The sequence below is a fragment of the Nycticebus coucang genome, chromosome 8 (genome assembly GCF_027406575.1).
Source record: "Nycticebus coucang isolate mNycCou1 chromosome 8, mNycCou1.pri, whole genome shotgun sequence".
NCBI lineage: Eukaryota > Metazoa > Chordata > Mammalia > Primates > Lorisidae > Nycticebus > Nycticebus coucang.
Window position 1 is genome coordinate 16,193,938 of NC_069787.1, and position 15,248 is coordinate 16,209,185.

General features: G+C 41.3%; 1 protein-coding gene across 1 annotated transcript in view; it reads left to right on the top strand.

Moving 5' to 3' along the window:
• SUMF1 (sulfatase modifying factor 1) overlaps nucleotides 1-15,248 on the top strand; it is a 114,594-nt gene that overhangs the window by 58,012 nt on the left and 41,334 nt on the right. Inside the window, exons 4-7 of the mRNA XM_053599389.1 lie at nucleotides 5,458-5,540; nucleotides 7,387-7,509; nucleotides 8,284-8,398; nucleotides 13,782-13,895. Coding sequence (XP_053455364.1) covers nucleotides 5,458-5,540; nucleotides 7,387-7,509; nucleotides 8,284-8,398; nucleotides 13,782-13,895 — 435 coding nt within the window. The remainder of the gene's footprint in view (nucleotides 1-5,457; nucleotides 5,541-7,386; nucleotides 7,510-8,283; nucleotides 8,399-13,781; nucleotides 13,896-15,248) is intronic.

Sequence of the window (15,248 nt, forward strand, 5' to 3'; positions counted from 1 at the left end):
TTTTCCTGTGCAGATTTTATTCTGGGCTGTGTATGTATAAGAAGCATAATTTACCACCTCTGGCAAGAATAAAGACACCTTTGCTGTCTTCCCCTCTGCTTTTCTTCAAGCTGTTACTCCAAGTCTGGTTCTGTCCCCAGGGAGAGGTGGGAATGATGTTTTTGCTCTCCAAAGTCCATTTCTCAAGGGGACCTCAATAGGCACATGGATCCTATTTACATTGTAATTGGTCGCTGGCTGACTGGTACAGCTGTTTCAACTTAAACCCTAGACATTTGCTATGGAGATGGTTGACTAGAAATAGGTCATGTTAAAGTTCTTTTTCCCCTGGATATAAGGGAGTGCTGTGACTCTGGAAGTTGTCTCGGTTGAGCAGAAAATGTGTAAGAAGACAACCACATCCAAAAAAATGTCTTTGTTTAGAATGAGGTTTATCAGAGAGAGCAGGCCACTCGTGTTGATGCCTCTGCTCAGTAAGCAACACACCTGAAGACTGTTCTGTTAAAGGAAAGCATTTAGGCTGGGCATGGTGGCTCACACTTTGGGAGGCTACAGGAGGGGGCAGGGATGGTTTGAAGCCAGGAGTTAAAGAGATTAATTAGCTTGGGCAACCTAACAAGACCTCCCCATCATCTCCACAAATTTTTTTTTTTTTTTAAATTAGCCAGGCATAGTGGTATGTGCCTGTAATCTCAGCTGCTGCTGGGGAGGCTGAGCTGGGATGATCACATGAGCCCAGGAGTTTGAGACTGTAGAGAGCTATGATCAGGCTCCTGCACTCCTGTCTGGGCAACAGAGTGAAACTTTGCCTCCAAAAAAAAAAGAAAGAAAAGACAGAAGAAAAGGAAAAGAAAATTAGAGAGAGACCACATTTTGCAGTGTAACTTTGATAAAATGGCTAATATACCGCTCTCACATGAAATAAGAGTATGACTCTCAAATGTTGTTTATTTCATAAGTTCCTGAACGTAGTAGAATAGCATTTATTTTCAATACAAACCAGGAGTTCAAGAACAAGTTTTTTAAAAAATGTTGAGTTAAAAAACACTGACATTTGGAAAAGGAAGACATCCCAGAGACTTTGGATGGGATTTGCCATGAATTTGGCTGGAAAATATCTTGGCTTTCCCAGGGCAAGTTGGCTGGGATGATTGGGCCCTATCTCTGATTGCATCAGTCCTCAGTTGTAGGGCGACTTTGATTACTTGTCTTTTCCTAATTCATGTGTCAAATGGGCAGATGGTTGCTGACTGTGCATCTGACCTTTACAGTGGTGACACATGGTTTATCTCACAGATGGTTGGGCTTGTAGTTTCGTTCCCTTACATGTACCCAAACTTTGTCAAGTTTGGGGGTTCAACGGGATGCATTTGATTTATCCCTCACAGTCTCTGCCTGTCCTACCCCCATGGTGCTTCTCTGCTTCTCACCTTAGGAAATGGGTTGGTTTACATGTAGGTGGTTCTCACATCGTGACTGTGATGGAAAGTGGTAGCCACAGACTCTCACTGAGAATTCTTTGGAGGTGACTCATGTTCTAATGCTTCCTTCACCTCTTACGGCGTGGGCACTTTTCTCAGCCTCTATCAATACTCTGAAAAGGGTACACCGGCAGTGGATGGGGCTCAAGCTAATAAGTATTGAGGATAGATTTTCACTAATTAGAATATATATTCTTTGAAACCTCTAAAAGAATATTGCAACATAACTGCAGTAACATAAATGAGTAATGGGAATAATGACACTAACGCGTGTCTAATTCTTACTCTGTACCAGGCTCTGTTCTGGAAGGACAGGACAAAAATAGTAGTGTTTTTATACTCATTTTACAGATGAGAAGACGGAGGCTTAGAGAGGTTAAATAAGGAGCCAGAGGTCCTGTAGCTTGTAAAAGATAGTACTTCTGTTCATACTCAGGGAGCCTGGCTCCAGGGTCAGATATGTTACCATTATGTTACTATGAACTATGTATTAACATTTAAGAAGAGTAATTGTTTTTCCTCCTGGTTACCATAGTGCAATGGGTAATTTGCTCCTCCTATGGGACAAATGACAATGTCTAGAGACATTTTTGTGTGCCACAATTGGGGTAGGGGAGGGAAGGGGCCACTAGCATCTAGTGCTAAGCATCCTACAATGCAGAGGACAGTCCCCTACAACAAAGAATCATCTGGCATAAAATGTCAGCAGTGCTGAGGTTGAGAAAACCCATGATAGTAATGCCTCCTTATTCTAAAAAAGTCTAATGATACTCCCCCAGTCCTTTGCCCCGTTAAGAATATCTATATATTTTTTTCCAGACTTTTTTTCCTAATTATACTAACATACATTCTTATGCATATATTTAATAGAAACAATCAAACATGTATTCTAAGGTTACCTTTATAACTTGCTATGTATATGGATGGACACCGAGGGCAGTTGGGTTATTTTGTAATTTCTTTTTTTTTTTTTGTAGAGACAGAGTCTCACTTTACCGCCTTCGGTAGAGTGCCATGATGTCACAGGACTCACAGCAACCTCTAGCTCTTGGGCTTCTGCAATTTTTCTAACTGGAAACTGTATTATGTCTGGATGTATGACATTTATGTGTTTGCATACTTGCTTCAAGTCTTATTATTTTGGACCCCAAATCTGGGTCATGGCCCTTGGTCGAGGGCCGTATTATCACGGTGTCCCCTTCCTCACTTTAGCCAGAGCACGTTCTTTCTGTTTTTCTGTGTGCATTGAGATTGGTGATGATCATATAGCTCCCCGACTCAGTGTTGTAAGCCGGTAGTCTGTTTTGTAGGTTTTGGGGGATAATGTGAAAGATTTCAGAAAAGAGAGATACTGGGAGAAATAAAAAGCAGGAATCTGGAATGAGAGGGGGAGAGCGAGCGAGCATGCACACATGTGGTGGGAGGAAGTGGAATCAGAGACGGTAGCTGTGTGTGTAAAGTGGTACCTTGACTCCCCAATTTTAATTTTAGAGACATTTTTGAAGGACAATGAGGTGACTAATCACATTTTGTACACTACTTTTTGCAATTAAAGAATTATATGTAAAATAGTTTTTTTTTGTTTTTTTTTTTAATTTTTTTTTTATTGAGGCTTTTTTTTTTTTTTTTGGCTGGGCCTGGGTTTGAACCCGCCACCTCCAGCATATGGGACCGGCGCCCTACTCCTTGAGCCACAGGCACCGCCCTGTAAAATAGTTTTAATGATATTAATATGCCAATTGTCCGAGGTCATATTCTGTAAATTTCTTCTAGGAATTAGGCTTAGTGTCCAGTAATTATTTGTAACCAGACTGAATTGAGAGGTAAAGGAGGGGAAAGGGGGGTGGATGGAGAGGTCACTGGAGCAGCTGTCCCAGGGGCTTCCATACTTTAGGGAAGCTCCCTTTAAAGAAGGGTAGGAAACCTTAGTGGGCCTTCTGCCATTAAGGCTTATGTTTGGCCGTCTCTGTTAAAGGTGTACATGCATATATCCCATAACAGAAGTTCCACCCCTCTGTGTATAATCAACAGAAATGAGTGTGTGTATTTACCAAAGGCCACAAATTCTTTAAGAGTATTCATACATGTAGCACTCTTCATAACTGGAAACTGCCCAAATGCCCAGACAAAGTAGAAAGATAAATCAATAGCGGGTTAAAAAAATTTTTTTTATCAATTGCTAATGATGAAAGATTTTTTTTTTTTTTTTTTGTGGTTTTTGGCCAGGGCTGGGTTTGAACCTGCCACCTCCGGCATATGGGACTGGCGCCCTACTCCTTGAGCCACAGGCGCCGCCCATGATGAAAGATTTTAAAACACAAAAGGCTATGGGGAAAAAAAGTCATTCTAGTATCTTCCACCCAAGTTTAACACAGATTAACATATGGCCATGTTTATCTTTTTTTTTTTTAATCCTTTTAATTCTTGTTTTTAATTTAAGAACTAGAACTTTCTGGTGGTGCTGCATAACGTTGGGGTTGGGGTTGAGGTGGGTGAGTGATCTGCAGAGCCTTCTGAAACCTAAGAATGGACTAGGTATCCGCTCCCTCAATATCAAATGAATCACTGCCACGGACGCCTAAACGTGAGCTGTCCAGTGAGAACAGCCTCAGATTTTCTTCAGTGCTGCAAGTGAAATAGAAGGAAACCATCCCTTTCTACTCATCTGTTTCTTGTAAAACAACAGTGCTGTCAAAGGGCATAATATCTTTTTTTGTTGAAATATTTAAAAATTGTCTTTTTAAGTCCAATTGTGATAGAGATACTGTGAACATTTTGATTGTGTTAATGTGAAGAAAGAGTGAGCAAGAATGGGGTTTGGTGTTTTCAGTGATTGTTACACTACATGTTAGCAGGAACACAGCCTCCCTTCCCTTCTGCTCAGCCAGGCTCATCAGGGTCCAAATGGTGGAGAGTTACATTGCCCTGGACATAACCCTGAGTCTGCTCTAGTTTGTGTTAGAAGAATCTTTTGCAAACTTCTGTTCGTTAGCTATTCTAGTATTAGCAACAGTGATGATTATTTTTTGTGGCTCTCCTCATGACTGCTTGTCATGGGGCCGTGGTGAGACAGGTTCCCTTCAATGACTGCTTGCTAAGTGACTCAGCCTCAGTTGCTAAAGGCACAGTCATAAGCCCTGTATGGATGTTATATTTCTCCTTGTAATAACCCAACCTGTAGATGCTGTCCCTATCTCCAAATGAGAAAACAGGCTTAGAGAAGTTAACAAGTTGCCAGCAGTGACACTGTGAACAGCAGAACCATGATTCAGATCTCGTTTTGACTGGATCCAAAGCCTGTGTTCTTAATTCACTAAGAGAGGACCACTTGCTGTTGTTATTTTAGTTAGCAGGACCATAAAGTGGGAGTCAAAGTCCTAGTGACAGATTGCTGAGCACTTCCCAGTTTTATCTGATTTGACGTCTGTTTTCCGAGTTAGGCGACGCAGGTGCATCTGCTCCCGTTTCACAGATGAGGACTCTGAAGGGACAAACAAGAAGTGAACTTGCCCAGGGACACACTCCTCACAGGCTACAAAGTAAATCAGGGACTTTTGAAAACATACCCCAGTTTTTCCTGTGTGCTTCAGCTTGACCTCTGACCACAGTGGTCATTCTTCATCCCTGTGCTTAATTGTAAGGTTGACTTTGTCTCCCTACCTCTTTCAATAGGAGTGGTCCTGTCTGTCACTTGCTAGAGATGACAGAGGATTGGCTAGCAGTGTGTCTTTTAGAAATTCTTGGAGATACACACTGTGTAAATATGTATTATTTGATCTCTCTGATACTTAATGATATGAAATAACACCTTGTTTGATTACAGATTTATTTAAGTATACGTATTTATTTTTGATATTCTAGTAAAGGTATCTGGTAACCCAAACAAAGTGGAAGACAGTCGTCGAGATTTTTGGTGCTGGGTCAGTTTTTCTAGTGTCATTGTAGCTAACATCAGCGTGTTCTGGGTTGCTTTGAGGTTGCAGCTGCTCCCTGGTGGTTACCTGTGAAAGGTGCTAACTGGAGACACCCAGAAGGGCCGGACTCTAATGTTCTGCACAGGTGAGGCTGGTTCCTCTTTCCCTAGTTGACATGTTTCATTCCAAAACAGATTCCCTGTGTTCTTGAGAAAGAACTCAATGGCTGTCTCGTGGTGAGGGGGACAGAACCTAACTGGTATGAAAGTAAAATGGCAGGAAATTAGTATGTAAAGACCTGAATACTGCACCTCGCTCAGAGAGGGCTCTTCAGTGGCCTCTTTTCCTCTTCGTAGGCCTATTATAAATCTCATAATGTGTTTCCTTTTTACAGTCTGTCTATCTATTCTCTCTTGTGCGTAGTTACGAGGATGAAGAGCTCTGGCTTATATGGCCCAGTAGTTGTGTCCTGCAAGGTTGCCACTATGGAAGGCCAGGCCTAGGTGTGGGATTCGTGTGGTCTTTAGTCCTGGACTGACATACATTGGAGCCACCATCTGACTGAAAGCCACAGAGCAGCAAGTCGGTCAGCAGGTCTCCCGGGTGGCCAGGAAATAATTATCTCGTGCAGAAATAGAGTAGCACTTTAAACCCTGGGGATGGAGAACAGTTTGGGTGAGGACTCAGCATCTAATAGCCCAAGAAAACTGCTCTCCTAACCTAATTTTTCAGATGCAGTTTTTAAGCCTCTATTTTTAACAACATTCCTGGTTATTGCCCTTATTCTCAGGGACTCTGGAGTACAGGAAATTAAGGAAATAGCTCCTTAACACATGTCAGAAATCTTTCAAAGCCCAAGTCGGCAGCCTCTGTGCAAAGTCATAGGATTCTTGGCTACCTCAGGTAGACTAGGCCTCTTCGCTCCCAATTCGTATCTTCTTATGTGAATTTAGTGGTAGAGAAGAAGCTAAGTGAGGAACGAGTACCCAGAGGGGGATGTTTGTTATTTACTCAGTACACACCAACTGAGTCAGTCTTCTGGAAAAAACGTGTTTCTTATCAGTGCTGCAAAAGTGTGTCTTGTCAATGCTGAAAACAGTGACTGGCACGTCATGATAGCTGCTCAGAGTAGGTGAAAGTCCTGGGGCAGGTACTGTAGATAATTCCAAGGTGTATACAGAGTGGACTAGGAATGTGTAGTCCAAAAAGTGTGCGGGGAATTAAATCATGAACGTGTGTGGCCCTTATTCTCAGTGTTTTTCCCAGCCTTCCCTACCCCTCTATATCCTCAGGAAAAAGAAAGACTGGCTTGGAATCTGCTAGAAAGAGGCAGATACAGCTGGCTAGCCTGTAGTGGGAAAGCAGAAAGACACGACATTTAAAGCCCAGTGTCCCACGGTAGGTTCTCTGAAAACAGGTTGAGAGGGAGTTTGGCCTGCAGGATGCTTGTCAGGAGCCCACACCTGTGGAAGAGAGGGGCTGGATGCAGAGCTGGGCAGAGGGGGACGGCAGAACCACAAAGCAGGCTCAGGCAAGTTCCAGCCAGTGCAGGGGACTCTAGGCTGAGCCTCACTAGGCCCAAAGGACCGGGCCTTTATGCCCCCTCTGTGTTTGATTCATGAGTGGGCTCTGAGGTAGCTCTTGAAACTATATCAAATCCTGCCGGAGCTGGAAGCTTCTGCTGAGGGCCCTGTGGCAGCTGGAGTGTCTCCATGCCTACCACACCAACCAATGAAATTCTGTAGGAATCCAGGCCTGCAAAGGGAGAGATGTTTTGAGTCCAGTTCTCAGAGGAACTGTAACTCATTATGGAGCCTTGGTTGCCAGAAACCCTTGGTTGGAGGTGACAGACGTGGGGCTTGAATCCAGGACCAGGACCACCTTAGCAGCATAGATGGAAGTGAGGATGCTTACAGACACTTGGCTAAAGCCAGTTCCTGTCTCCTGTTCCTGATGGTGCCGTTCTTCACTCTGCTCTTGCTTTTCCCCAGGCAAGATCATCCAGTTCTCCACGTCTCCTGGAATGATGCGCTTGCCTACTGCATGTGGGCAGGGAAGCGGTTGCCCACAGAAGCTGAGTGGGAATACAGCTGTCGAGGGGGCCTGCAAAATAGGTACTTGGAGGGTCTCATGACAATATGTTGACCTTTGTTGACTTTAAGGAAAAAAAACTCTGTTGAACTTGGTGTGGTTAGAAAATTGTTTAAAAACAACAATTCTTTTTTTCCTACTGTTTTTTATTCATCTCCAGGAATTTACTTAGCAGACAATGGAGAATGGGTCACCAGCCCTTTACAGCCCCAAAGCCAGGTGTCTGGTCAAGTGTGATCCCTGTAGTCTCGAAGCAAGTTCTAGCAATTCAGGCTCTCTAGTGTTACATGTTACTCCTTAGAGCTTCCTGGCAGACTGCCTTGGTTTCAGCATTTTCTTATTTGGGGCATCTCCTGAAGCAGAGGTATTTCTCTGCTTCTAGAGCCATGAGACAGAACACTCATGTTTGGTTCACATCTTCTAGGAAAGGCTCCTTAAAATAGCCAAGACTTTATAAAGTGTGGTGTGATGTTGCCTGATCATGCTACCATATAAGTCCAAAATGATGTCTGCTTCCCCAGCTTTCTATAAGTCCTTTTAGTTCTGTGATTTATTTCAGGCCTCCTGAGTACTTGGGGGAGACTGAGGTTGTTGAGAACTCAACACGAGCCACTCTAAGGAAGGTTTTTTAAAATCTCGTTTAAAAGCTCTACATAACTCTTGTATACAGTATATCGATTTTAAAAGGCTCACTTAGAGTATGTGAGCAGCGCCCTCTCTTCCATGGGCTCCTTCTGTTGACTTTCATCCCTAACCCATGCCTGTTTGACAGGCTGATCCTGTGTCTCTTCTGACAGACTTTTCCCCTGGGGCAACAAACTGCAGCCGAAAGGCCAACATTATGCCAACATTTGGCAGGGTGAGTTTCCGGTGACCAACACTGGCGAGGACGGCTTCCGAGGAACTGCACCCGTGAGTAGTGAGACTTCTGCAGAAGGGCAGCAGCTGCAAAGAATTCTGGCCTGGTGAAAGCGGGGCGAGAGGCATCACTCAATTTCTGACTCACACGGTGCCCCTCGCTGTGTTCATCCACTGTCGCACGTAGCAAATTACTAATAGTTTATCTTTTTCATAAGGCATTTTTCTTGTTGATATTATAATACTTGTTGTAGATCATTCGGAAAAACAAGAATATAAAGGAGAAATTTAAACTGACCTGGAATTCTATAACCCCTGTTATCAGTTTGGTGCATTTCTTTCATTTGTTCTCTGTGTTGATGGTGCTAGAAGTTACTGAGTGCTTGCAGTGGGCCAGGAGTAGTGCTAAGCCATTTGCATGAAAATATTCTCATTTACTGTCCATTCAACTCTGTAAGGTAGGTACTATTATATCCCATTTTCCAGGTGAGCATTCTGAGGCACAGAGAGGTTAACTAACTTGCTCAAGGTTACACAGCTGGAAAGCGGCACAGCTGGGATTTGAACCAGGTCGGTTTGTTTCCAAGGCCCATGCTTCTAAGTACCTTATTTGCCAGCGTATGTGTTTCTGGTGTAATGTATTATATTTTTTACATAAATGCATTTGGACCACACTGGATACAATATTTAAAATCCTACTCTTTTTCTGTGTTTAATATCAGGAACATTTTGTCATTAATAGTTTGTCACAAATACATTGTCTTTCAGCAGCTGGATAACCTGTTGTATGAATAATCCCTGATTCATTTACTTGCGATAGTTGCAAATTTAGGTTATTTCTGGGTCTTTTGCTGAACATACAGCAATGAACATGCAGGGGTCCTCAAACTACAGCCACATGAGGCAGTGTGATTATATTTGTTTCCGTTTTTTTTTTTTTGTTTTGTTTTTTTTACTTCAAAATAAGGTATGTGCAGTGTGTATAGGAATTTGTTCATAGTTTTTTTTTTTAAACTATAGTCCGGCCCTGCAACGGTCTGAGGGACAGTGAACTGGCCCCCTGTTTAAAAAGTTTGAGGACCCTTGATCTTGTGTATAGATCTTATGCTGTATCTGTGATGATCTTTTTAAAGGTAGATTCTTAGCAGTGAGACTAATGAGTCAAAGAGTAGAAAACTTTCTTGGTAAGAGTTTCAGGTACTTAGCCAAATTATATTACAGAATGCTTTGACATGTTTTTCTCTGTGGGTGTGCAAGAGTCCTTTCTCACTGCCCTTTTGCCAGCACAATCATATACTAACAAAGCATGTTAAAAACTATCTTAGTCCCTTTGTGCTACTGTTACAAAGTACCACAGACGGGGTAACTTACAAACAACAGAAATTTATTTACAACGATTCTGGAGGCTGGGAAGTCCAAGACCAAGGTACCCACAGAACTGGAGTTTGCTGCATCCTCTGGAGGGGACAAATGCCATGTCCTTAAATGGCAGAAGGGCATGAAAGCACTTCCTTGAATCTTGAGCCCTTTGATAAGGATGCTACTTCTATTCATGACTGTACAGCCCTCATGATTTAATCACCTTGGAAAGGCTATAGCTCTTACTGCTGTTGCACAGGGGATTAAGTCTCAACATGACGTTTGGAGGATATACCATCATTCAAAGTATAGCAAAACACTTTCTTTTTTTTTTTTCAAACAGTGAGGAAAGAAATCTTGTGGCAGGGAAATAACCCTTTGTTGGGTTTGTAATGGAGAATCATTTTCTTCCAACAAACCTTCAAACAGTTATTTAAAAAATACTTATCTTTTTGTTTCATGCAAAAATAGTTTTTCCATAATCTATTTATCAACAGAACACAAATAATGTTATTTGGAATGTGACCAAATGACTCCAGAATTTCAGCTGAAAAACTAAACAGATGAGAAAGACCAAGAAATTTTTGGAAAAGATGAAGACCAAGGGGGCACTTGATCTACCGGAAATTAAAATTATTTTGAGCTAGAGTAGTTAGAGACTTAGGGGCAGAATTAATATAAAAAATAAATTGCTTGAGAATATTTAGCCCTTAAATAAATATGAATGCATATGTGTGTGTGTGTAAAATTCCACGTTAGTTAAATATATGATACACTAACCCAAACTCATGGGAAATGGAAGTGTTGTTCAGTAGAGGCAAAAGACTAATCAAACCATCTAGTACTGGTTCCTCTAACGTTGCCTTTCCTGTAGGCACATAATTTTATTTGGTACAGTGACGGATTAGAGGTCTTGGGGAGGAAATGATCTCAACCTTCTCTCAAGCTTTAAATGAGTAAGAAGCTTGCTGGTATGGATCTAGGCATGAAATGAGAGTGTCCAGTGGGCCACTTTTGGTCAGCAGAAATGGTGCTGCAGGATGAACAGAATATCGGTTAAGCTGCCTGTGGATGTTCGTCAGACCCCAGGAAAGATGTTGTTTGTTACCAACAGTAGGACAGTGGCCATTAAAGTCAGAATCTGTTAAGGAGTGTTTAACAACTGAGCTGCAGGTACAACTAACCGTGAAAATGGATGGCACTGCAGTGTTGGGCCCATACCCGGCCTTCTCTGGAGGTAGACACACGAGACTGGCAGGAAAGGGTCCTCAGCATCCTGGACCTCCCGCATGGATACCAGGCTGTGACAAGCCAGGCAGCTCCAATAAAACTTGTAGCTAGGACATGGCCTTGAGGGAGGCTAGAAACTCAGGTTTTCGTTGTCATAGTAACAAACATTCAAATGAGGGCTTTGAAGCCCTCGGTGCAGGAGGGTTCATTTGATTTGCCTTTGAACAGGATTGTGTGGTCCTGAGAGAGGGATAGCTCATTCCAAAGATACAGGTGATGGCCTCCATTGCCCTTGATTGGACAAGCCTTTTGTAACTATATCTGATAAACCAGACAAACGATGTAAGTGCCTGTCAGTTTTAGCAAAAAGCCATGACAAGGTTGTCTCGGACAGTTAGGCATAGTTGGCTGTAATTTGCTGCTACAGAATTCTGTCTTTACGTAACTACATGAGCTGCCAAGCAAAATAGAACATTTACTTTTCTCAAATGAGCGTACCTTTTCACAAAGTTGTAAAGTTCAGCATGAAATAAGGACATTCTACAGATGTTTGGAGTTGGAACTTTTGCCTGGGAGTTAGCAGATATCTACAGAACTTACCTGAACCAAGTTGCCATGGAAGTTACTAAGATAAAATTAGAACAGTTGCCAGGAGCCCTGAAAGAACCAATTTGGGAAACAAGGGGAGAGGAGAAAGACCGCCAGCTGAGAAGGAGACTTCCTCCTGGGTCCGAAAGGAGACGTAATGAGACCTCTGTCTTTAAACTGGAACTGCTGGCACACAGAACCATCTCAAGTCTGCCTGATCTCTGTGCGTCCTTGTGCTCTGGTCAGTTGAGAGCAGGGATTTAACTTTTGTGATGTGATGGACCTACTGGGAAATAGCTCCCTCACCTGATATTTAATATTTTATGTATTTTAATATTATTTCAGGCCTGACTTTATACTGAGCAAACTATTCTGACCATAGTCTAAAAAATTGAATTTAGTAGGCCACTGTCATAGCAATTATTAGTTATGGTTTTGATGCATATTGGCTCATTCACCGGAAAAGAAGCATGCCAGAAGTATTTCTCATATTCTCAAGTTTGCTTTTTGAAGTTCCTGAAAAGCCGCTTTGGTTAGTGTGATGAGTTTAACAATGAGCCTTTAAAATTTTTTATTTTCCTTAGTGGCATACTCACAGATGGTAATTTGAGGCTGGTGACCTCCACATTTACCCCCATTGAAACATAAAATTATTTAAGATAATTTAAAAATAAAACCTCTGAGGAGGTACCATTATTATTCCCATTTTGTGAATTAACGGCACCCAGATGTGTTGAATTGCTCCCCTAACATCAGTTTCAGTGTTGGTACATGAATGGGACCTCAGGCAGCCTGATTTGAAAGCCCGGCTGCCTATGCCTTCTGTACCCCTGAATAATTAGTTAGTCCTTCCTCGGGAATGTTTATTTCATTTTTTAATTGCTCTCCTCCTGCTGGCTCCTTCCTTTCTCTTCCCCAAACACTGAAATTTCTTTTTTTCTTTTCTCCTCCTTCGAACTATTATTCCGCTCTCTCACTGTCTCCCCTGTTTATTCTATTCTGCCTTTTGGAACTTTCTTTTTCAGATTTTTACATAGTCTCTTTTCTCCCTCATTAAACTAGAGGTCTTACTTGTCATTGAATCCCTCCTAGCCCGTTAGTCACTATACATGGAATTACTGAACGTGGGAACAGTGAGTAAGTACTGGTGTTCCTCTCCTGAGCCCTCGTGATGGAAGGACAGCCTGGTAACATTTTTCAGCTTTCTAACTCTTCCAGATTAAGTTCTTTTCAGAGCAGCTTCCTAACTGTGATTGAAATGCTCTGAATTGCCTAAGCCTCAGTTGCTTCCATATTCATGTGTAGATGTGAAACCATCTGAAGCCACATAGAAATGAGTTTTTATTCATTCCTTCAGTCCTACTTCATTAGTATGGAAAAAGCATGAATTTACAAAAAGATTAAAAACTACAAGGAGAACTTGATTTTTTTTTTTTTTTTTCCCGTTTAATAAAATGAAACTTTTGTTTTTGCTTGAGAATTTCCATTAAGGAAAGGTTGGGGAAAATTTAAGTCACTAAACTAGCAAAACTGTTCAGCATTTACTGTTGTTCAGTTAAGTTTTTTTCTCTTCTCCCCTTTTATAAAAACTCTGCACTTTATGTATCTGTGCAAATATTATGCAGCAGACTGTCTGACCTGCCTTTAAAATGTATAATTCCTTCCTGAAGAACGCGTATAGTTTTCCTCAGACTTCCCGATTCCACAGATGGCAAACTCTCTATTACTAATATACTTGATAAGGAATTCACATTCTCCTTGTAAAAACAAATTCAATGTTTTGATGGTAATGATTGAGACTTAAAGATAAGATGGTGAGTGGAAGGAGTTGGTAGAAAGGACAGAGTTGACTTGGGGTCTCTTAGTACTGAAAGACATTGTGTGGCCAGCAAAGCTAAGCTAAGACTCCTGTTGGGTCCCATGTGATGCTCCTGTTAATGATCTTAAAAGTCTAAATTTCATCTATTTCCCCACCCCCCACCCACTCTCCAATACAAAATTGATTTATGATCAACGTTGATCACTCTAAGTTTGCTGGCCTTCATATTTAATATTAACTCTCCTTAGGTTTCTAGATTCCCCTTAAAAGCTCAAAGCTTAAAAAAATGCCTTTTTGTTTTTACATTGATCAAACTGTAATTTGAATACTGAAACGAAAAGTTCATACTCTATGGTAAAGCTGTTGGTGTGTTTCTGCACCAAAGAGATTTTCTAAACAAGGTGAGTAGTTTGACAGCATTTTCCCTTACTTTATTTTTAGGTTGATGCCTTTCCTCCCAATGGTTATGGCCTGTACAACATCGTGGGAAATGCATGGGAGTGGACTTCAGACTGGTGGACCGTTCACCATTCTGTTGAAGAAACAGTTAATCCTGTGAGTATTATTCTCAGATCAGTGACATCCATCCTCTGGGCAGTCTGCAGCAAGAATTTCATGTTTCTGAGGGGTATTTACATATTCTTGAAATTGATCTTGGAATATCTTCAAAGGGGCATTAAGAATATGTCGCTGATTTCAACCCCAGAGCCTTTTATAAAAGTGTCTATGAGCATTTTATGTTCTGCTGTATTTTAATGGTAGTCAGAGGGAATCTGCCTGTCATGTTAGAAATTATATTCAATTTGATAAATTTGATCAAGGTGTGATATGTAAATAACTGTACAAAAGGCGTCAATGTGTTATTCACTATTAAGATCTGCTGGGTGGTATTTATCATACAGCTACCTTCCTGAATTTTGAGTCAGTGTGTTATTTGGAGGAACTGAGAAGGGGTACTTTCTGGGTAAGGGTTGAATCAGAAAGTTGAGTCATTTAGTGATTAATTCCTCAACCTGTTAGTATGTGAGGCAAGTGTATCATATACCATGAGAACAGAAGACAATTGTGTTTGCCCAAGTTTTACGTATTCTGGTATGTGAAAAATGATGAATGCAGATAACATACTACCCCTGCGTCTAAAACCAAACTCTCCCAGTAGAATATGTAAAAATTGAGACAGTACATGGGCATGTGTGTGGAAAGTGCTTCCTTTAAAAAGAGCATCTCTGAATATTTTTTTTGTTGTGTGAACAGATTGGGGGGAATATCTTGAAAAAATCCCATTTCTAGTAAAGTAGTCATTCATAATTCAGTTCCATGGATGTGTATTTATACTCAAACTAGCCAGACTCGGAACTTGATATGCTTAGTTTTAGACCTTAACCTTTTGAAAAGGCACAAAGGGTAATGATAAAGAAAATTAATTATTCCCTATCTTCTCAGTATGGGGTTAAACAGAGTAATTGAAGAAATTGTCAGACTGTGCCTCAGGCCATTTTTCAGAATGTGGGAATAAATTTTTGTTTGATATGCTTAATTTTTCTTCCCTGAATAACAGGTAAGATGCTCATGAATAATTTAGAGACACAGATCTACTTTTCTGAGTGCAGATGAAAAGGGGGATTTCTTCAGAAACTGCCTGCTCTCTTCATTTTTCTTTTACTTTTTAGCAGGCCTGGTGAATGTAGTGGTCCAAGACCCCGTCTCTTTCAAAAATGAGAATAGGATTGTAAAATTCTAGGCGGATTTATGGTTGAGAGATGACATTCTCTCCTGGCAAAATGTGGCTTGGCATTTGCTGTCAGAATCAGAAATAGACTTTTCCCCTCCCTTACAAAAGCATCTGCATGTATGGGGTGCACAAGGCTTCAGAATTCTGGCAAGTTGTGAATGTATCTATCTGACCAT